The following is a 23,909-nucleotide window of genomic DNA, read 5'->3' as shown; positions in this document are numbered from 1 at the left end:
AAATGTCAGGCAAGATGGGCAATTTGTGAATCAGCCAGGAGCAAGGATGTCTCCTGCTGATATGATCACACCCAGCTGTTGTTACTTTCCATTCCTAAAACCAGAGGAAGACAGATGACAAGAAAATGAAGGCACTCATACCCCATTTTTATAGAAGTCAGTAGAGCTGAGATCCACTCACCTCTGAGAAACAATTATGAGAAGGGGGAGAGCAGAAGAAAAAAATACTATCGTCTGTGTCTAAAATTATTAAATTTAAAATATTATTAAGTTGAAAATATATCTCTTTAGGCCAAATTGGACTTACAAATAACCAAAGCCTTTCCCAAACTCACTTTCCTGGCTCAGGGGATGGCAAACAGGATACACAGATATTTAACTTTAGGTCACAGGTTCAAGTCAGTGCAGGTTTTCAGTGACAGCAAGGCCAGAGGCTCTTCAAGGACTGTTTGAAAGGGGCCTCAGCTCACAGCAGAGCACATGAGAGTTCACCTCTAAATCACTAATTGGCAGCCTTACTAAAGTGAAGCCGAGCATGAAATAGCCAGAGATTAAACTATCACTCTAGCCCATCTTCCCTAAGGCAGGCCAGCACGGGAAGCTGTAAAGCGGGGCAGTGGGAGGAAGGAGGCCCTCTGGATTTTATCACAAAAGCCATGGCAACCTTTGGAGATTTTTCAGCAAGAGAATGGCACGATCACATTTGCATCTGACTCTAGGGGTGATGTAGCCTGGGAGTGAAAAACAAGGAGCCTGGAAACAGAGACAATTATATAATTGCAGCAATACAAGCTAGAAAAAATCAGGGCCTGACTTACGAAGTGGGAATAAAATTAGGAGATGTTTTAAAAAATGGATTTATTATTAAGCAAGAGAAACAAATGTGTCTTCGTCATTGATTGAGTATATGGCAGGAAGAAGAGAGAAAAGAGTCAAGGATATTTGTCGAGTTCTTTTCTTAGACAAGCTGGTTGATGCTATTACCACTAAGAAGGACAAGTTTTTGGAATAGAAATGAGAACACTTTGAGCACGCTGCCTTGATGCCTGTGGGGCATCTAGGTGGAGATGGCCTATAGGCAGTTATATTTGTAGGTTGAACCTCAGGTGAAAAGATCTGGCCTAGAGACGTAGATTGTAGCTGGAGCTTTAAATGTGGTAAAGATATAACCATGGAGAATATAAAGAATGCAAATTAGCAGAGGGAAAGAATGCAACCCTCCAGAACACCAAGATTTAAGAAATAAACTGAAGGAGAGCACCCAAAGGACACTGAGAAAGAGCCAGACAGGTAATGAGGAAAGCAGGGAAGGAGCAGCATCCTAGGAGCCAAAATGGGAGATTCAAGGGGTGTGATATCCAAGGCCCCACAAAGCATCAGGAAGATAAAAAGTGAACTCTAGCCACTGAATTTATTTTTTCCCATTTATCCCCCATATGCCCTCTTCCACCCCCCCTCCCCACCCCCGCAAGGTGCTCAGGTGCCCATGGGCAGCCTTTGCCAGAGAGTTTTCAATCAAGTTGTAAGACAGATTGCAATGGAGGAGTGAACCTGAGGTCAGCGAGAAGAGCAAAACAAAGCACCAAGTCCGGTGTTGTTTTTTCAAGAAACCTGTCTCTGAAGAGAGAGTGAAGTAGTTAGAGAAAATATTTCTTGGCTTTTGTCTTTATATGTTTCGTGGAAGAGTCAGGCATGCTTCAACATTGAGGAGAAAGAGCTAGCAGAAAGGGCTCGTGGAGTGAGTCTGCATTAATGAAAGAGAACATTGGCACCTGTCAACTGAAATCACTTACTCTGGGCTTCTTGTTACGGTATAGGGTCAACGGACCCCACAGCCAGTGCCCGCCAGCAGAGCTCTCTAGCTGTTCCGTGGCTATGCAAGCAGGCAGGTAAGAGCCTTCTTTTTGAAGAAAAGCAGATAAAACCGTTTCTTCCCTGCTCTTTCGAGATTATGAATGTTCATCACATTTGAAAAATACTGATGAAGAATCTAAGATGAGAAAATACCAAAAGTCGAAATGATCAAGAGGTAAAGTCAAGACGAGGGCTCACGCCCGAGGGCAGAGGCCTGTGGTTTCAGTGGGCCGTGTGGAATCAGTGTGCAGGCGGGTGGGTGGCAGGCTCCGCGAGGCACTGCCACACGGGGCAGGACGCTGGTGCTTTCGATACAGTCGGCAGTTTGATTCGATCCTCCAGTCTGATCTCTGGGAGACCAAATGGAAGTTTTTCTTACCGACTGGCTGTCCTTGACAAAAACATGTGCACCACTGCCTTCGCCCTTAACATGCTTTTGTTTCAGAAACGGAAAGAACCGGAGCTCTAAAGGTATTATGCCTGAACCTTTATCAGCATTCTCGTTTTCCCAGTAGCCCGAATGGGTTCCCCTGTCACCCCCTTACCTCCAGTGCTGCCCACTCACCCTGTCCCTGATCCCAGAGCACTGAGGCTGTTTAGGGAGAAGCGACATGGTCGATTAAAGGACAGCAGTGGGTTGCTTTATGCTTAGAAAACTGTGGCACTGCCCCTCCAGCCCCCAAGCACCAAAGCCCAGTCGTTTGTCCCAGAGTGACACTGGATTAAGGAAATGTGACAGTTTAGAATTTCCTCCCATATAGCTCTCAGACTGGGAAAGGAGCCTGTAAGTGTATAACCCACAGTGACTCTTATTAAACTCTCCTGCACTCGCCTCTTCTCTGCTATCCCCAAACTCCCAGGGCTCTCTCACACTGTTACCCTGGCATAACTCTGTCATCCTCTAGGTCCCCATGGTTTTCATTCCACTTTAATTGCTTTCTCTCAAGAATTCACCTGAGAAGCTTTTATCCCGTCTCTTGACAGAGTAGTAAGAAGAGAAGAAATTAAGGCAGCAGGGAGGGATGGAGAAGGCTGGGAGACCCACAGCTTAATAATTTTACACGAACGTATTGGAAATTTCATGACTTTATATCTGTAATATTTCCTTTCAAAAGACAGAACACCCAGTAGAAGTAATGTGGGTCAGAGAAGGCTTTCATTGTTTGGAGCAGCCTCTCCAAACAATGCTGATGTTCTTGTGCCCGACACACCCCCAGGGGAGTGTTCAGAGCTCTGTGCAGTTCCCACCCTCCGCGCTTTCTCTCCTATTCAAGAAAGTATATGGGCATATAAGTGAACGTAGCTCTATTATAAATACAACCTTAAATTGATTGTAAGAAATAATTTTGCAAAAGCAGCTTTATAATATAGGCAGTCATCCTTCCTAAGTGTGAATTTCAAACTACTTTCACTTTAATTTATTCTACAATAATGCCCTATAACCTCCTTTCAAAGAATTAGTTGTAGCTATCACATGGTCCCTTGGAGAAAACACCCAGCTCGAGGTGAAGGCCACGTGGAGAATGGCAGCAGGAGCAGTCGCCTGGCTATGGCATTTTTTCCCCTGGCCCTCTCCCCTGACCAATTTGGTAGCAACTCTCAACCCCATAGAGTCCAGGGTTATGGGGTCTAGTAGTTTAATAGCATGAAGTGGATTGATGGCTATATGGGTATTTTTTTACCCAGCCCTGCCTTCCCAGCCCCACCAATTGTCCTACGTATCCATCCTCCAGCCTCGTCAACCCCATCCCTGATTCCCCACCCACGGCAGGCTGCTGGGTGCGTGTTGGCAGCTGGCCAGTGCCCTTTCGGACGGTGCTGCAGTGCAATAAGGAAATAACACTTTCTGACAACCCCTGCTCCGGATCCCCAGACTGTCACTGTCAGAGAATTTTCAGATTATGGGCTCCTTGACAACATCCGGGGATGGACAGCAGTTAACCCAGTCTTTGAGAGTCATTTGCCTCAAAAATCCTATTCTAGTCAAGCCAAGGCCTTAGGAATATGCTCACTACCTACTGGACCATAGTTAAGGATCTTATAATATTTTAACTCTTGGAACTGGAACCACCACTTTTCTTAGTGTATATAAATCTAGTTGAACTTTTAAGCACTTGGCTTCCAGAAATACATGAATCATAAAGGTAGAGAAAAATTCAAACCGGCATCTGAATTCGCAACTTCTGCTCTCGAGAACTAAGAGTTAACATTATAAAACTAAATGGCACTGCCCCCCTGCATCTAGCTAGTAAAGTGCCTGTAATGCTGTCTTCACAGGGCAATAACTTTCAACAACGTGATATACCTTTTTCCATTCATTTTGAAAAGACTTTGCTCAGTGCTGCCAAGGTTATACATAATCAGCACTTGCTAAATTGTTATCTCTGTGTTCCAGCTCATGAAGAACTTGTTTTGTTTGACCTCTGTAGCAAACACTTTTAATCATGTTTTTTATGACAGAGAAGTAACTAGCTAGACAAAACCCAATGTTGAATTGAGGAATTATCAAAGCTTTGTGGAAGGAAGACAGAACATTAAGTATTAATCAGGAAGTGTGAAAGTTCTACCCATTAGAAAATCTAAATTTAATTTATTTATTTTTATTTTTTTTATTTTTTATTTTTTTTATTTATTTATTTTTTTTAATTTTGTTTTTGTTTAAAATATTACAGATGTCCCTTTTTCTCCCCAATGACGCATTCCACCCCATCCCACCCCCCTCCCCAGTTCCTCTCCCCACCATTGTCCGTGTCCTTGGGTTGTGCATATATGCACATAAATTCTTTGGTTACTCTCTCCCCCTCCACCCACCCGTCCTCCTCCATCCCTCTGACATTCGTCAGTCTGATCTATGCTTCCATGTCATTGAATCTATTCTGTGCATCAGTTTATTAAGTTCTTTAGATTCCACGTATAAGTGAGATCATGTGATGTTTGTCTTTCTCTGCCTGACTTATTTCACTTAGCATAATATTCTCCAGGTCCATCCATACTGTCCCAAAGGGTACGAGAAACAGCCCAAGTGCCCATCAATAGATGAGTGGACAAAAAAGCTGTGGGACTTTTACACCATGGAATACTACGCAGCTCTAAATTCAATTTAGATGAACTGTTGGCATAAGATAATAATACTAACGTTAACACCAATACTAATGTTGATACAAAATCTAATATACATTGTCCATAATAACTTTTACTATTATTCGTTGAGAACCTACTATGTGCCAATCATTGTACTAGGCACTTTCATCTGTTAGGTCACGTATTCCTCACTATTTTGTTTCCGTCCCTCCGACAAGGAAATGAAGACCCAAAGAGGTTGACTTTCCCCAGGGTACCCAGCAAAGGATGAGTAGGTCAGGAATTTGAATGAGGTGCGCTGACTGCCCAGCCCTTGTTCTTTCCACTACACAGGATACACAGAAGGCCAGGATTTTTCACAAAACAGCACTGTTTCCAAAATGTGATTATAGGAAAGAGGGTACAGTTCTATATTTCCAGATAGGTTTTCTCCAAACTAATCAGACTTCATGACGAGGTGTATTAAAACCCCAAAAAGAATTTGTAGTGGGGCACAAGCTATTATTTTATGTTCCACTACAAATGCGTACAAGGATGGAGAGGCTGTGCCCTTGTCCGTGGGAGTAAGTAGCAAGTTCATAGTCCATGTGTCCATTCCCCCAAGATCCTCTCGTGATGCTCAGCCACTTGAAGAACATTATTTGAAAAAAGAAAGTAGAAACTACAACAAAATAGAGAAATGAGGGAAGTATGGCTGTAGCAGCATAGTTCCAAAATTACATCCTCAGGCATTCTTGTAGATTGAATTTTTCCAGTGCTGGCAAATCTGTGCTTTGCTTTTTCCCCTTGCTGTGGCAGACATGACCAATCATCACAGCACTTTCCCGCTGAGCCCAGACGCCTCGGTATTCCGCTCAAGACCACATTTTGACAACCATGGCTAATGAATTGCAGTTGGCAATGCAATACGAAATCTATTTGTGTCCCCTGTTTCCTCACACAAGTAGGCTCTCCGTGAGGTTCAGCGATCTATTATTCAAGCTGTAGGGACCACGCACTGGACACTCAGAGTTATGGGAGCTTGTTAAACAGCACTTTTCCTACCCCTCCTAATATTCAAACACACCTATAATTTTAAAATTTGTTTTGAATTTTAGTCCTTCATTCTTTCCGCCAATTATCAGGCTTCTTATAAGAATTAAATAATCATATCAATAAAAAATTCTGAAGACTTTATGAAAATGCTCACAAAAAATAATTCATGTTTCCCATTTAACACTGTGGAGAGTCACATTGCTTGGAATGAAAAGATATTGCCCATAAGCATGGAATAGTCACAAGATATATGGCATTTTGCAGCGTTTTTGAATAAAATTCCCTTTAAAGTTTATGTCAAAATTCTTTCATTAATTTACCTTGTGTTCAAGTTGACTGTTAGGCCTAATTGTAGACAGGCGATGTGGTTTGGTTTTGTTTTGTTTTGTTGTGTGTGTTTTATTTTACTGTTGACAGTATTACAGATGTCCCCCAGCCTCCCCCCTCCAAAAGGGCAATGTTTTTTATCTGATTAAATAAATTCTTCCTTCAAAAGTTAAATAGATAGTATGTGTATTAGGGGATTATTTTATGGATTAACTAAATAGTATGAAGTGTAGTCCCTGAGTCATGAGAAGAGAAACTCGTGGAAAGCATTGATATTGAAAAAAGTAAATACTGATTTTCTGGTTCTAGGTCCCGTAACCCTGTGCAACCTCATTCCACCTTAACTACCTGCCTCTTCCTCCACTCTGAAACCTAAAAAGACAGATATAAGCAAAACATTTTCACAATGCAAGGAATACATTAAGTAAACAGCATATTCTTTAATAGACTCATCCTTACATCAATAGGCACTCTTCCATTTAATGGAATTAAATGAAAATAGATTATTCAATATGAATCAGCCATTCTGTCATGGACCAAACTTTTTTGTAAAGAACATTCAAGTCTAAATCATAATTTATTTAATGAATTCCTGTAATACTTTCAGCATTGTGCTAATGCCTACAGAAAACAGAAAGATGTGAGATATGGTTCCTGCCATCAGGGACTTTTAACTTACTCTTAAACAACTTTTTTTTCTTTCTTATGGATTTTTCCCAAGAAAGTAATTCAATTGAAGGAAAAAAAAGATACATGCTTTAAAACTGTATAATCATCTATAATAAAAGAATGTAGTTAGCAACCTAAAAGTCTAATTTCAGGGAATTAATAATTATTAGGCATTAACATATAGAACATTATACACTCATTTGCATAGTAGTTATGAAGACTGTTGAAATAGGCAAAATATTTATGATTTGAAATAAAGCAAATATGAGATAGAATGGACCCTGTCTGTACTGTTCTGCTAACCATATATAAATGTAAGAGCTAGGAAAAAAGAAGTTATATTAGAGTAGTAAGGGGAGAAAAGCCTTTAAGCATGTAATGGATGTAATGGTTCCCTATTAAAACAAGATCTTACCTTGCAATAGTGCTTCTCAAGCACTATTGCAAATCATTTTAAGTGGATCTATTACTATTACATTTATATGATGGCTATAAAACATGGAAAACTTTTGAGAATAAATACCTCTTTGCTTCTTTAAACTTTATTTTTCAATTACAGTTTACATTCAATATTATTTTGTATTAGTTTCAGGTGTATAGCATTGTGGTTAGACAATCATATGCTTTACAAGGTGTTCCCCCCAATATTTCAACTACCCACCTGGCACCACACATAGTAATTACAATATTACTGACTATATTCCCTATGCTGTACTTTATATCTCTGTGAATATTTTGTGACTAGTAATTTGTACTTCTTAATCCCTGCCCCATTTTCACCCAGTCCCCTAACATCCCTCCCCTCAGACAACCATCAGTCTGTTCAGTGTACCTATGGGTCTGTTCCTGTTTCATTTATCTGAGAAACCTTCTTGCTTTTTAATGGCAGTTCCAATACCTATTGATAAGCTGTCTAAGAACTTTCTAAATGAAAAGATGAGTACTATAGTCAACTCAAAGGGCTCATTAGGATAAAAACTTTTTGGCTGTATCAGTACTATATTTTTTTACATATTTAGATGTATTGAAAGTATATATTTATTGCACCTTAAACTGTATCGTCACCTATTCTAACTATACTCCAGCCTTTTCCCTAATCTAAATTGATCGTAATGTATACCTGGGATTTCCTAATGCCACCCCCTCCTCATTTTTCTGAGGAAAGCAGTAGACCCTCGACCTTTTGTCCTACAATATGTGCTTTTTAAAATGTGAGCTGCAGATTTTGCTGTGAAGACATTTCTCAGGTGGGCAGCTCCCACTAATCACAAAGAGCAGAAATTTCTAAGTACTCAGCAAATAGCAGACTGAATTTATCATTGTGCATGGTTGATAAGAAAGGGCATTTATTGTTTATTAGGTAATATTCCCGAGAATTCATGTGAGGGTGATGGTACCCAGCCCTCAAAGCCAGAACACTGGCAGCATTTTTCAACTTCGTTATAAGAGAAGCTGAGAGAAGAGTTATTGCACAGTGGCTGTGAACAATGAGGGGTCCCTGACCTTACTAAATCAACTGCCAGTGCCGCCGTATAAAGGCCAGAGCGTAACTAGGTTACTCAAGATGTGTGGAGAGAAGGGGGATTATGGTATTAAAACATCCTGGGAGCAAATCGTGGGTGCTTTTCAACAGAGAAGTAGGCCATTTAAGTCATTTAGTATACTGAATGTCCTTCCATGACTTTTCTATACTAAGGACATAAAATTAGCAAATTACATTTCCACTCACCAAGTGTATGAAACTGTGAAAACTCAAGAGTTAATCCAGCAGCAGCACGAGAGAGAGAGGAGTGGAAGGCATCTGACTATGCCTGCGCCTCAGGAACGGCACAGGAGTATGAAAGGAAAGTCGCTGAAATGCATTCTTTTCATTTCGTTCAGTTTCAACAAACTTCTTTGACAAGTACGTAAAAGACATGAAAGCCAGATTGTTTTAAAACAGGCCATACATTTTCTAAATGTGTTTTATTTATGTTTGTAAGCACTAAGGGTACCCTAGGCATTTTGATATTTAAACCCAGTGACATTACTACAGCAGTGTTCCTTAAAGTATGTTCCATGGAAACTGGTCAGATAATTTAGGAAAACAATGCAGAAGCTATTCTGAATCCTCTTATGTATTCACATGGACATTTGAATAGGGAAGACTCTGAGAAATGCTACAATTAAAAACCTGTTTCGCTCTGTTTTCCATGGAGACCTTTACTGTTTTGTATTTATATATGAATTTTTATTTATTTGACAATACTTATTAATATAAACACCTCTAGGAAATGAAGAAATATAGCAACAGTTAAAGTATTTAGTGGTAGATGCTATAATAGCTTTTTAATCTTTGGAAATGATAAATCTTTGTTTAGGGTCAAAACATGATTTGTTCTGATATTTAGAATGACCCAGTCCACAATCAAATAGCATTGCAGCTTCTAGTACAGGAGAAGGAAATGTGGCTTAGCCTCTAAATAGGAAATATGGTAACAGATTTGAGAAGCGGTAAAAAGCACACAAGTAAAGGTTAAGCGTAACCAGACTCATGTGGACTAGAATCTAGTCACAAGATACGTGTATCAAGTGTATGTAAATTCCAATTATATATAAAGAGCAAAAGCCCCTGGATTAGCCTATCTTCTCTCTTTACCCCCATCCCCACCTTCAACAAGTCCCCAGTTTAGGAAAAGATAAGTCAATGTAGCAATCAAAGAAAAACCAAATAAATGAATTCTAGGCCTTTAGAAGGGACTCCGTTCTGAACAATTCCGAAGGCACCTTTCAGAGTCCTCGGGAGTCATGCATTGCAACTTGTACGGCCATGCATAACATCTTTGACTTTTGTGCTCCCAGAGGCCCAGGTCCTGGTCACTTAAGGGTAGTTTAAAAGATCTGTAAGGTTAATTTTGATTGTTAGAGATTCTCTTTGGATTTTTACCTATGCACTGATCTTAGAACCTAACTCCCACTCCTATAATTTTTAACAGAACAATACCAGGGTTGCATAGCAGGCAATGCCGTTGTGTTCACAGTGGAAGTATTCTTATTTCACGTGGTTTAATAGTATGTGCTCATATACTATCAGTTTCTAGTTAAAGCTGAAATAGTTCAAATATGAATGGTAAAAGCATTATAATGAAATATTCCAATGTGAATGTTAAAAACTATGGCTCCGGTTAAGTCTCTATAGATTCTTTCATTCTTTAACTTTATAAATAATTAAAAGCAAAGTAAATGAAAGTTGGGTTAGCCTTCAATATTCTAATAAAAATAATTCAGTGGCTCGCTTCTAATGGGAAAGTTTTTTATTACTTAGAAATTACGGATTTGACTCAAACACCAATCATTTAAAAAACTGTTACTCCTTTATTATGTAACATAGACTCTAGACCTAATAATTTTAAAAATCGTATATTTATTACCCTGAAATTCTAATAACATGCTTATTATTATAAAAGCACTCCTACCATCAAGTATTTTTTAAAACCATACAAAATATAGTTAACATTAATTTTCATGTTATTAGGTAAGGAAGAGAATATAGTTTATTGCCAGAATGGCTTAAATGCACAATTCCAAGTTGTTTTTAATATAATTTCTAAAGTAAATTCCATTTTATTCTCTTTTTCTCACTTTAACTGATATAAAACTATTTTGCATATATAGTATAGGTATATTTATATACCTACACTACATACATAGTGTGTTTTTGTATATACACACACACATCTCCTAGCCTTTCCAAAATAATACCTTTACATTCTTTTTGTATTAAAACTGTAAGACTATCCCCAACTGGAATGCCCTTTGTGTCAGATCTGAGAAAAATACAGATTTCTGTATCACTTGCTTTAAAACCCATCAGTGCTGGATTCCTTGTTCCTGTTAACCCCACATTGCATTGATTTTGCCTTGTGTTGGCCTTACTAACATCTGTGCTTTGGGCTATATTACCCTATGCTTGATGAATATACATCTTTTTCGTGCAATTGACAGCAGAAATTACTTTTTAATAAGTAATAAATTCTTGTTGAATGTTTGAGAACAAATAAGTGGAGGCTCAATCAATGAATTCACCATTAAAAAACCAGAAGGAATTACCATAGCAAATGCGAAAAAGGCAAAAGCGCTCTTTGGATTCGGTGGCAGGTCGGAAAGGGTGAGAGGGAACAGCCTGTGGCTCGTTACTCTCCTTGCGGGTGTTCCTCAAATTTGAAAACACGGTTTTATGGGCAAGAACAGGTAAAGAGGAGTTAGCAAGATGTGAGTTTTCTCATGATGTATGAAGTGTAAGACCCAGGAGTGGTGAGAAGCAGAAGATACACACACAATTGCAAGTGAGAGTCCACGGGGAAAAGTGGCTGATGACTCTGAAGGAAATCGGGGCTGCTTTTAAGCGGAGCGTGGAAACATGAGCTAAGTGGGGAAAGAAGGTTGGCTGGCTTTGCTTCACCTGGCTTTAAGTGGCCTCCATGGTGTTTCTTCCCTTGCAGAATGCCCGAGTCCCCTGGGGAAGTTCCTGAATATCCTCTGTTTGTCACAGTGGGTGACTGGCTGGATTCGATAAAAATGGGGCAATATAAGAATAACTTCATGGCAGCAGGGTTTACATCTTTCGACCTGATTTCAAGAATGAGCATCGAGTAAGTGGTACTGGGGCTATCACTGGGTTTAGATGCTCCCCCCAGGGGATTATAAATTCAAATGCTCTATTAACGAGTTAAACTGCCTTTCCTAAAGCTACTATGGCATTTCCACATCTTTCCCCACCATTTCCCAATTGGAAATAGCACTTTCAACTACTATGCTTTGAAAGAATATATTTAATTCAAGTAGCTATTTAAAATTTTATAATGATTTCTAAAATGCATATTACCTTTGTTCACATCGTAGATTTACATCAACATAGTTTTACCTTTGGCAAGTTATTTATCACATATGCTAATCTTACCTAGTGAATTCCTATTACTTCATCAAATGTAATAATTGTAATAATACAATATCATCATGACATCTCAGAGCTCCTTCTCTATATTATTATGACCAGGCACTTTCCCACTGTCTCTAAGATTATCCTTTGACTGGGTGCAATAAAAGTGCTCAAGATGTGCTTAAAAGATTAGAAACTAAAACTAGCAGGTTGAGCCATGTTAAATTGCCATTGTTGTAAAATAGTAATGGCAATTTCATATAGTTCGACATAATACAATGGCATTCTTTTTCAGATAATTGAAAGACCCTGAGAACTCAAATGGAGTTGACATTATAGATTCTACCCTACATACTATTTTGCTAAAACTGTTGAAAATGTATATAATTACCTAAATTATATAACCTTTAAACCTATGACATATCTGAATATTACATAAGTGCCTGAATTTGAAATTTTCCTTGTACCCTTAAATTTGAGGTTAACTTGATGGATTTGCTGGCACCAGGGAAAAGAAAAACGTAACAACTCTTAATGTTCCTTTATATCTCTGCTTAAACTTTCATTTTACCAGTTATGCAATTTGGGGACAAATTTATAAAGCAAAACGGACATGGTGCATATTTGCTGTATCTGTTTATTTCTTCTGTCTCATACTTAGCAGATCTAAATGTTCATACTCTCTATTCCCTCTCTCTCCCTCTCCCTCTCCCTCTCTCTCTTTCTCTCTCTTTCTCTCTCTCTCTCTCCCTCTCTCTCTCAGTGACATTAGAAGAATTGGAGTCATACTCATTGGACACCAGAGACGAATAGTCAGCAGTATACAGACGTTACGTTTACACATGATGCACATACAGGAGAAAGGATTTCATGTATGAAAGTGCTACAAGCGCCGGTGTTTTGTGCCTCTGCATTTCTATAATGAAAACTATTATCTCTACTACCCCCTCCTCTGATTCTCCAAACATCACTTTACAAACTGCAGTCTCCTGTTCAGACTACGGGGCACACACCTCTTGTTTATGCTTCCAGCCTGGATTTTAAAACCATGCTTCATAGCTCCTCTCTGAGTAAGCTGCAAATAAAACCCTGGCCCACTGCAGATTATCACTACACACGGTAAATCACTCAGCATGGATGTGTAACTTTGTATAACAGTATCTGGGAAGTGTTCAGGGACTCAACAGAGGAATTCGCCCAGGTGTGGCTTCCTTAATGATGTATTTAGAGTTTGATGGTAAATGAGAAAGAAATAGTTGACCTTATTTTCATGCTTTGTGATCAAGTAGCTTCCAAATTGACATGCATATTTATTTGTTAGATGATTATATTTAACTCTATGAGTCGTATTGTTACTTTATTTTATAATGGTTTAACTGTTGATGCCTGATGTTGTTAGATTTACAGAAATGAGCAATGATTTTATGTAGTGAATTCTTGTCAGGTGTGACTATGGTGAGAAGGGGGTTATCGGGGAGGGAAAGGGAGAAACATACTGTGCTTTCAAATCTTCTAAGGCTGGGTTTGTCTATTTTTTTAAAATAAACTTTATAGTGTCCTACATATTTCATAGTAGGTGGTAGTTTAGAGGCTTTTCCCCTCTAATTTTTTACTGACGATAGTACTATAGTACACTCTCTACTACCTTATAAAGATCGCCCCTAGAAAGGCCTTGGCTGAGTCCATTGCTCTAAAGGCCTTCACAGAGTGAAGTGTAGAATAAAACCATGACTATTTCCTCGGTTCTTTTTCACAGGTTTTCAGAAGTAATTATCAAAGCACTAATGAAATTAGTTATTCTCAGTAGAATTGCTTGGAATAAAAGATCTAAGATTATAGTGTTGGAGTTAATGTAAAAAAGATTAATTTAATCTAAACAGAATTTTATAATAGTTGAATGGTGGCACAAGGAAATAAACACATCTAGCTGACTGATATTAGTGCATTTTGCAAGTTTAAGAATTTTTGTTTTGTTCATAAAAAATAAGTTACCTGAACATGCTGAGCTGTTTCCCAAACCTTCCAAGAGACAGGTATCCATTGTATACTCCGAAAAGGACCTAAACAGATCTAACACAGGAACATATATAAATTTTGTGTCAACCTCATTTCACAGTACAGTAATATAAAAACGTGAACACAGCTAAGGTGTGCTGTGGTCATAATCTTCTCAGAGGCTGTCAAAAAAGGCAAATCTATTTTTTAGTGAATTAAGCTGAGTCAGCTTATCAAAATAGTGCTGTATAGTGAACAAATTCAATTATAAAATCAGCTGTTCCTTGTGAAACTAAAAAAAATGACTGCTGTGCGAGGTGTAAGAGTAGGGAGAATGTGTTAAGGGAGGAAAACCAAAAGGCCAGGTTGTCTAAAGATGCTGATGTAATATATCAGTTTTTATTTGATCTCAGACATAAAGGTGCCTACCCACATTCTCAAATTCCTACCTAAATCACATTTTTTGGTGAAAGTAGCTTTCTTGTTATTAACAGAGACTCACTTCTTCTTTTTTTCTTATTTTCAGATTGTCCCATTAGACTACACTTTTCCACATATTTATTTTCTGCTGATTTAGCTCCTGATTTTTGCCTACCATAGCTTAATTTTTCTCGTGTTAAAAAAAAAAAAAAAAATGTATAGAGCTAAAAGGAAGAGCATTTAAAGAATTCCTTGAAGTATGCTGAAAAAGAAAAAAGTGGGAAATCCATCACTTTTTAAGTAAGTGTGTCAGAAATAGCTAGCAGCATTTTCCAGCCATCACCTGCATGGTCACGCATCATTCACAGACTGTCTGCAGTTTGCCTGATACATTTACACAAATCTGAATACACTTAGAGGAAATATAAAATATCCATATTTACCTGTCTTCAAATATATATTAAATAATAACAGATAAATAACAGATGTAAAACAGATTAAATTTATTAACCATATATATTTATTTTTATAATACAATAAAAAGTATTTAGAAAAATAAGGGATAGGATAATTATGGTCTTCCATAGGACTCTGTCAGCAACATCTGTATACTTTGATAAAATCTTTAAATTTCTTTGGGATGAGCATTCAGTATTTGCCACATTAAAGTTCTCTGTTAAGAAATTTTTTTCTTAAAAAAGTCTGATTCTGACCTATATCTAGTTAATTTATACTTTTTTCTTCCCTAACATCTTTATCTAGTTTTATAAACTGTCTTTTCACTTTGTCTCTTACCCCAAATCCTCTTTAAAATTTCTTTAAAATTACATTTACATTTTTCAGAACTGTAAGCTTGATAATCCTGAGTGTAATTTTGAACCTCATTATGATCAGAGCAAAGTTGAAATATGTGTGCAATATTAAATGAAACATTAAAAAATAAAGATATATATTTCTTTACTGCCTATCAGTCACAGACTCCATGATCCCAAGGGTAATATAATATCCAGGAATATTAACAGTTAAATTATCAAATACATTTGAAATTTTTACATGAAATATTTTGAGACTTACAAGTGCACATATTCAGTAATTAAAACTTCAATATGCGTAAGCATAGAACTTAATTATAGGAAGAAAATTAGTAACTTCCATAAATCACAAGCCTTTAGGAATAATCTTTGATAACTAAAATATGCATATATATTCATGTACATGCATTATTCTAAATTTCCTAATCTATACTACTGAGAGTCCTTCTGGATTTTGAAAATCAGACAGTTGAAGAAACCATTTTCATCTTATTTTCTGGGTGGTCAATTTCCAGTCTGTCGTCAACTCATTTTCTCATAGTATAGGGCATATCTGGAAAAAGATTTTAAATATTGCACAATCAAGAAGAGAGACTAGGTATGTAAATCATCGAATTAAAAAAGTAATCAGGAATTGCAAGGCTCTTAGCTTAACAAGAATCAAGAATTATAGCACTTTCGTGCCGTTATCTTATAACTGTTGATAAGTAAGTTATGCATGCCATAATCAAGATGATTTCTCTTATTTCACTCTGTACTACTCTTCAAAACCTATTCAACTATCACATGAATAAAACAGACTCCCAGCTACAGCTTTAAGGCCTGTCTCAGTCCATGAATGGAAAACAAATCCAAATCCAATCCTTGAAAAGCAGTCTTAACAGAGAGTCTTCTGAAGGGTGGTGAAGAACGAATTCCATTATCCATCTCTCAATCTCATTTCCTTAAAAATCCACTTTTATTTCTTTCCCTACCAAATTTCTACTCTGTAAAGCAATCAGTTAAATCTCAAATTTTTCAGGAATACTGGTATCTTCTTCCTATTCCTTTATTATTTTTCTAAACCTTCCTTTCTCAGTCCCCTCTGTTCTCTATTCCTCCATCCCACCTTTTCGTTTCCCAGCTCCTCCCACGCCACTCCTTACCCCTATCAGCAGAAGAAAGGTAGCAAAGCACATCCAAGAAGATCTTACAGAGCTCCATAAAAGATGCTGAGGGTGGAGGGATGGAGGAATGTTGCAAATGTCATACTTTAATATTTTGGGTCCTACCCAATAAATGGGAGCATTTGCAGTTACAAAACGTGTGAGTTCTGGCTTTTCATTACCTGGAAGTTAAGTGCTTTGGAGAGTAACTTCCAAATGGATGATGACAATCCTTTTCTATAGCTTTAGCAAAGAAAATGTATTATTAATTTAAAATAAATTAGTATTTTAAGAATCAAAAACTGTTATTATCATCTCACATTGGTCTTTATATAACAAAGATTAGAATTAGATGTATCTCTTCTTTTAGTTTGATCACCTTAACTTTTCCAACCTCAAACTCCATTAAGTTAGAAACTGAGATTACTTCATGTTCAATTCAAAAAATATGTCATTGCCTGTTATATGGAGACTTCAAAAGGTAGAGGAGTTTACTGAGTCAAATTGATGGCATTCTCCCATTAGGACACCAGACACTGAAGTCACTGTACTTTTGATTTTTATAACCAACATTTTCAACAAATTTTTAAACTTTATCATGTTCAGTAAAGGCAGTGCAACCTTTATTTAGTTCAGTTTAGCAAATGAGGTGTCTCCGAACGCATACAATTTTATGGCAAAGATGAGCTTGGCTGTACTGTCCTTACTTTCAAGTAATTCTTAAGCTTAAAACCTAGAGGTTAGAGCCGAGTTGCTATGTTTCCTGCGATTGCCATGTCACTAGGGTTAGCTCTTTACATAGAAAAATATTTTAAGTAAACAAATAAAACTTTGTCCAGTGTGAAATGGATTAGCAATCCCTATGAAAAGAAAGAATTTGGGCCTTAAATTCTCACAGAACACTCCACACTTCCTCTGGCAGAGGGGAGCATGCTTGCTGGGTTCTCGAAGACAGTCTCTCCTGTTAGCAGTGGAGCCTCCTCAGGAGTCACAGATTTATTTTTATAGTCCTGTGGCAAACTTTTCAATTCATATGTAGACTCACTGCCTCAAAGGTGCTTCCAATTAGAAAACATCGGCCACTTTTCAAAAACAATTCTGGGGTTATCTCTTGCCAAAGCCAAGTCACTGGTCTTAGTCAATGTAAGGGTAAGTATGAATCTGCAGTAGTTGCATAAAATTCTTTCCAACACGATACATTTAGCAAGGGAAAGAAGATTACTCATGACTAGATTGAACGTATTGCCAGGTAAAGTAAAGGAACATAAAAATCTTTATTGCAGAAAAGTAAATATCCCATCTTTCTCTTACTTTTCCCTTAAGAAAACAAGTATTAGGTATTTCAAAGATTTCTTAGGATTAAAAAAGTTATTTTTTGTTTTAAGGAGATGACATGATATTCATGTCTTCTGGGGAAAAAAGGTCAAAATATCCAGAAGAAGATACAGGTCATCAAAATGTAGTTCTAACGAATTCTCTTATTTCTAACTAATAATTAAGTTCAAATTTCAAATTAATGATGGATTTATATAACATGTATTAAAAAGGACATTTACATTTTAATTGAAAGACTTGGGTTCTTTACTCTTAATTCAAAAGAGAGAGATTTTGTTCCATTGGCATTTACCTTTATAGGATTTTAGAATAGATTTGAAAGTCTACCTTTAGCTCATCAGTGTTGATTCAAAATTACTATATTTAAAAATGAAATAAAAATATTAAAAGACTTTTCAATTACTATAGGTATTAAAGAACTAATAAAAGAATACACTTCATCTTTTAAAAAAAGAATCTGGCAAATACAAAGTTTTGTGTATCTCGATGATGCCAAGTCCCTTGCATTTTCTTATGTTTCTGCACTTTCGCATTGAAAGCAAAGTTCTTTCTAAACAAAACCAAGGAAGGTTCTTGCTTGAATTTCTGCACTGGTTAATCAAGAATATTAAATCTCTAAGAGAACTTTTTATTTGTTTTACTTAAAAGGAAAAATCTTCAATTCCACTACCTTTAAAGAAGTACCTGACAGATGAGAATGAAAAATAGCTCTTATATGTAATGTAAAAACGTGATTTCTACTTTAGATTAGAAAATAAAGTACAGATTATTTCCTGGGAGTTGCAAATTAGAAAAGTATCAGAATTAGCAAAAAATCTCTCAAGTAAAGCTCTGTCCTTATCAATGTTTCTCCATTATTTGTAGCCTCTGACAGTCTTTGTCATCTTAAACTCACTTTTGGTTAAGATAATAAGTTATCAACTCAAATAACAAATCAGAACAACTGAGCTATGGCTTTAAAGTGTTCTATAAAATAACAAAAGGAGGACACCCTGCTTCAGGATTCCTGTTTAGTTAGCATCAGAGGCTCCATCTCATTGGCCTTCATTGAAGGGAGCACTATCTTTATTCCAAAATAATATGTCATTATAAAGAAAACTCCAAGGACATGAGAAGCTTCATTTTTCATCTATCTAATTCAAATTTTATATTTAGGCATTATTCACTTTGAAGATAGACGTCCTTGTTTTCGTGAGTTAAATGTGAGCTTACATGACAAGTGACGTTGATATGAGCATCTCCATGCACATTTATAGATCAGCATCCTGAGAACAGACTAAATTTCCCTCTGTTCTGGAAAGACCAAATATCACTTAACTCTGAAATCCTGATAGGAGTGACTAGTGCTAAATCATAAAAATGACTAAACAATACACTTTCAAGATTTTTACCTCATTTAAAATGTCCTCTTCTATTGCTTTTTTAATAAATTAAAAGTCTCTCTTCCACATTTAGTAATTTGTAGAATGAAATGCACACATTTAGACAGAAATTGCTTTTGTTAAATTTTCATTTAAACACACCTTCACTCAGTCAGAGAGAAGCCAGAATATAATTAATTCTATTAGCTCATTTTTCATACAAAGCAGTAATTTTGCTCTCTTTAGAATTATTTACCCAGTAGTATCAATATTAAATTTATAATGTTTTCCTTTGACTGTACATGCTTTATTTATTGTCACATATCATTTTTGTCTTTGAAATAATCTTGCTTAAAATTCTGGTCTTTAAAAGTTCTATGACAAAATCAATGGGCTCTCCTTTGCAAACTTATAGCTGGATGAGCCACATTTTGGTTTATGTGATTGATGTGAGCACTGTTAAATCTAACTTGTTTGAAAATCCATTGGTATTTTATCTAGAGCTATTATTGCATATCTTCAAAAGTATCTTTAACACAATACTAAATTTTGTGGACAATATAATAATAAATAATGATTAGGGCTTTTTAAATTTTCTGCACTGCTTGGAAAATAAGGTTTAATGTGCATAAATGTTTGTCATTGTTTCTTCCAATGCCATATGTATGTATGCAACAAAAATTGTAATATCTATACTATGCAAAATCTAACTTTCCTTTTACAAATGTGCAGTTTTGATATAATTTTAGTTTTTTAGGCCTCCAGTAGAAAAAAAAACATCAAAATGGGAAATGGGAGGTTTTGGGGAGGGAGGGGGGCACAATACCTGAGCAGTCCTAACAAATATGAAAATGATTTTAAATGTTACTATATGTGCTTTATTTCAGATACATTATTAATTATTTTGTTAATCACATCCCATCTTAGATTGTGTAACTGAAAATTTGAATAACTACAGGATATAAATTTCTTTGGGCATTTTTTACAAATGACACTTCATTTTGTATGCAGTGCAAACTTAAACCACTTCATTTTGAATTCTGAAGGAATAATTGTTAATTAATAGTCTATGTTTCCTAAAGTATTAGTCATACGTTCTAGAACAATCTCATTTTTTAAAATCAGACTCAGAGCATGAATGCAGAACATGGAAACAGACCAAGTTCCATTAACATTGAGGAAAAAATGAAAAGGTAATACAAAGAGGAGTTTGTGTTAAAACTATTAATTACCTCATTTTAAAAAACACTATTAGAAAGGAGTGACTGAAAATTATGTTCGTATTCCTGGTAATTTTGCAACTAACATGCATTTTAAGTATAGGACTCTCGAAAACAAATAGGTCCACTAATATTTGTTTAAAAATATTGATGTATAAAATTAAAAAGGAATATTAGCAAAATATCAAAAATACAAGTTTTTTTTAATTTTAATAACAGACCAAATGAGCACAGTTATTAACATTCCCATACTACTAGTTCTTTTGATTTTAAGACATATGTAATCAAAGAATTTGCCAAAAAAAATAAATTGAATATTGGACTGTCAAAGCACTTTCCACATATTAATAAATCATTCCCATTAAAGATTAAGAGGTTTTTCTTCTGCTTTATTAAATGTAAAACAGTAAGTATATATGATATGCAGATAAAAATAATTGAATTGAAAAGGTAGTCTTTTAGACTCGATTTATGCTTTATGCAGTTACATAAGTTTTACACAGTCTTAAATATTTAAAAAAGGTGGTACCAGTATATTAACTCTATGTTATATCTTATGATCTCTAAATGTGTATATTCTAAGAGATTGCCTTCACTTTTCAGTTGTTTTAAATATCTTTTCAAAAGAGCTGCTTTATTTTTTATAACTCCATTCAGCCTCAAAATGCTTGTAACTTCCTAATTCTCAAAGAAGTTTACATCAAATACCATAACACAGTGGCAAGAAGTTATTATTTTTGAAATTACTTATTTTTTATCGAATATTGGCCAAATATCCCAAAATATCTGTTCGAGAAAGTAAACTTTTTACTTCCTCATGAATGAAAATACAAAAAGAAATCCTTCATTGGTTTTTAAGTATTCAAAATAGTAAACATATATTTTTATAGTAAGTGTTCACTGCTTACTATTTAATCAATTTTTGAAATTTCACCAAATGGGATATTTCAAACAAAAGTAAAAAGCCATCCCATTTTTGTATAAACTGCTTATTTTCTCCAAAACCTCTTTGAGGAAGCAAAACATTCGCTTTCCCACCACACAACTTTGATCCCTCTCCTATTAAATGAAATAGGTATCTGTAAAGAACAATAACAACAAATCACTATTTGTCCCGTCAGAGCTCTTTATACTATGTGGAACAGATATAACAAACAAAAAAATTAAAGGAAGTCATATCTGTTTGCTGGTCCAAAATTGTATAGTTTCTAAATTGTAAAAATAGTATACATACATATATACTGCTTTATTCTAGATATATATTTATCCATAAGTCCATTCGTTAAATAATGTTTATTGAACACAACCACACATCAGTGTCCTGTTCTAAACACTGACAAAGCAGGGTGACCAAGACAAGCAGAAGCCCTTGTCTCATGGAATCGACCTTCTAGTGGTAAAGACATACTGGAAAGAAACAGTGGTACATGTTATGCTGATGGTTAGATCAATAATGTTACATAGCATGGCTGTGCCTTCTTTATATTAAGTGGTAAGGAAATCTCTGAGGATGTGACATTTAAACTGATATCTGAAAAGCATGAAGGAACCAGTCATTAGAAAATATGTAGAAAGAGCATTTCAAGCAGAGGGAATAGTTTAATGCGTGGGAGGAGTTTGGAGTGTTTGAGAGAACATTGTGCTTGGTACACAGTAAATGAACTGACAGAGGCAAAATTTAACTGGGGTCAAAGAACATTTATGAGGCTACTGCAATAGTTAAGTAAAAAACAACTACTGGGTTTTGTTCAAGTGCAAGTAGAGCAGATGGAGAGAAGTGGATGGTTTTGGGGCATGTTCGAAACAGGGTTGCTAATGGATTGGGTATGCAGAATGAAGACGTGAGAAAAATCAAAGATAAATTCTGCATCTCAAGAATAAGAAACTGAGTGCGGGAGAAGCCGGTTTGGAGGGAAAATCAAGAGTTTGGTTGTAGCACATAAAGTCCAAGACGCCTGTTAGACATTCAGATGGAGCTCTCAAGTAGAGAGTCTTAAATGAGTTTCAAGATCACTCAGGGCTAGCTTCAGTGTTTAGGAGTCATCGGTACAACGTGGTACATAAAGTTCTGCAGTCACCTAGGAAGAGGCTGTAAGATAGAGAAGTAGGCCTTGATTGAGGTCTAGGGCATTCCAATGTTTAGAAGGTAGGCAGAGAATCAGAAACCGACAGAGGACACTGAGAAAAGTGAGGTAAAGTAGAGAAAAACCAATCGCAAGTGGTAACCTGGCTTAAATGCTTTTAAGAAGTCAAGACTATTACAAAACTATGGCCACTGGATTTGGCAACATGGATGTTATTCAAGACCTTGAGAAGGGCAACCTCTGTGAAGGGGTGAAGTCAAAGCCTGGTGGAAGTGATTAAGAAAATTATTTTCAGAAAGAAGGTGGAGTCAGTATCATGAACAACTTTTCCAAAAAGTTTTACCATAAAGAAAGCAAGAGAAATGGGGCAGTAGCCGGAGGAAGATGTGAAGTCGAGAGAGGTTTGGGTTTCATGTACGTGTTTTTAGAGAAGGGAGGCTACAGCATATTTATATAGTAATGAGAATGATCTGGTAGAAAGGGGAAAACTGATAATGCAAGAGAGAATACAATTCTAGAAAAAGCCTTTGCAGGGAGAAGGCTTAGAATTCGTTGCATAAGTAGGGAAGTTAGCTTTTGATAGAAGACCCATCAAACTACAAGGCGGTGTGTGTAATAGGCAGGTAGTTTGATAGATTCGTGGTAGAAAGGTAAGAATGTTACTATGTGGGTAGTTTCATTTTACCAAAAGGAGATAAAACTCAATATGGGCATGGGAAGGGAATATAGATTAGAGAAGAAAGGTGTATTTGGCAAGGGAAAAAATGAATATATATGAATATATATATGCGCGCACACACATTTACATGTGTATTACATACACATAATCAATGAATATTTGTGTGTATGTTATACATGATGGTAAAAAAAAGACCTATTGTACAAAGTATTTTAAAGCCATTTTTACTAAACATGTTTGAGACATCTTATTTGGAAGATCTGAAACTGAATTCTGTGCTTTCCAAGGACTCTGATACAGTCTTCTTTTTCATATGTAGAGAAGTGATGACTTCTCAATGCCATATATCCTTTTCATGTTTTGTTATTTATTTTGTCTATTACAGAGTAAAAGGCAGAAATATTTTGTAGCTATTGTGTTATAATTCAAAGCCTATGAAAATTAAAATTAGTTTAATCCTGAAAGATGTGTATTGTATACTCAAGCTGTTAGTTTCTTAAAACACTATTTTGGAGGGTTTGAGCCCCCATCTGATTTTTTTTTAAAAAAAGACAATCAGGCTCTAATTGTTCATTAAAACAATACTTTTTTGTTTGTTTTCACATGACATGAAAAACACCAATACCATCTGTCATTTAGGAAAAACAAATGGGCAATATGGCTGTCCTGTTAATGAGCACCCCCTATCTATAGGAATGATGTGTGATCTTCTCATTGTGCATGGAGCTTTATTTCTGGATAGGCTATATGTAATTCAATGTGTTGGAATTTATAGGTGCATATTTATTCCTTGGATCTATTGTAAAATTAGATTGTGAACAATGGAATAAGACTGCTCTCCTTTTTTTTTCAGTTTTAGTATAGCCAAAAATATAAAGATATATATGTACATATAAATATGTATTTGATTAAACGTTTAATATTTAAATGGCTATTTCAAATATTAAATGGCAGATGTCGACAGCTGCAGTGTA

At 36.1% G+C, this 23,909-nt stretch overlaps 1 protein-coding gene across 1 annotated transcript in view; it reads left to right on the top strand.

Annotated features, from left to right (window-relative positions):
- EPHA6 (EPH receptor A6) overlaps positions 1-14,497 on the top strand; it is a gene marked incomplete at its 5' end in the record, with an annotated part of 762,908 nt that extends 748,411 nt beyond the window's left edge. Inside the window, 3 exons of the mRNA XM_081138997.1 lie at positions 1,818-1,889; positions 11,448-11,597; positions 12,648-14,497. Coding sequence (XP_080995123.1) covers positions 1,818-1,889; positions 11,448-11,597; positions 12,648-12,762 — 337 coding nt within the window. The 3' untranslated portion in view covers positions 12,763-14,497. The remainder of the gene's footprint in view (positions 1-1,817; positions 1,890-11,447; positions 11,598-12,647) is intronic.
- Positions 14,498-23,909: the final 9,412 nt, after the last annotated feature.

This window comes from Miniopterus schreibersii (assembly GCF_964146895.1).
Source record: "Miniopterus schreibersii genome assembly, chromosome: 5".
Taxonomy (NCBI): domain Eukaryota; kingdom Metazoa; phylum Chordata; class Mammalia; order Chiroptera; family Miniopteridae; genus Miniopterus; species Miniopterus schreibersii.
This window is presented reverse-complemented; position numbering and strand designations above follow the sequence as displayed.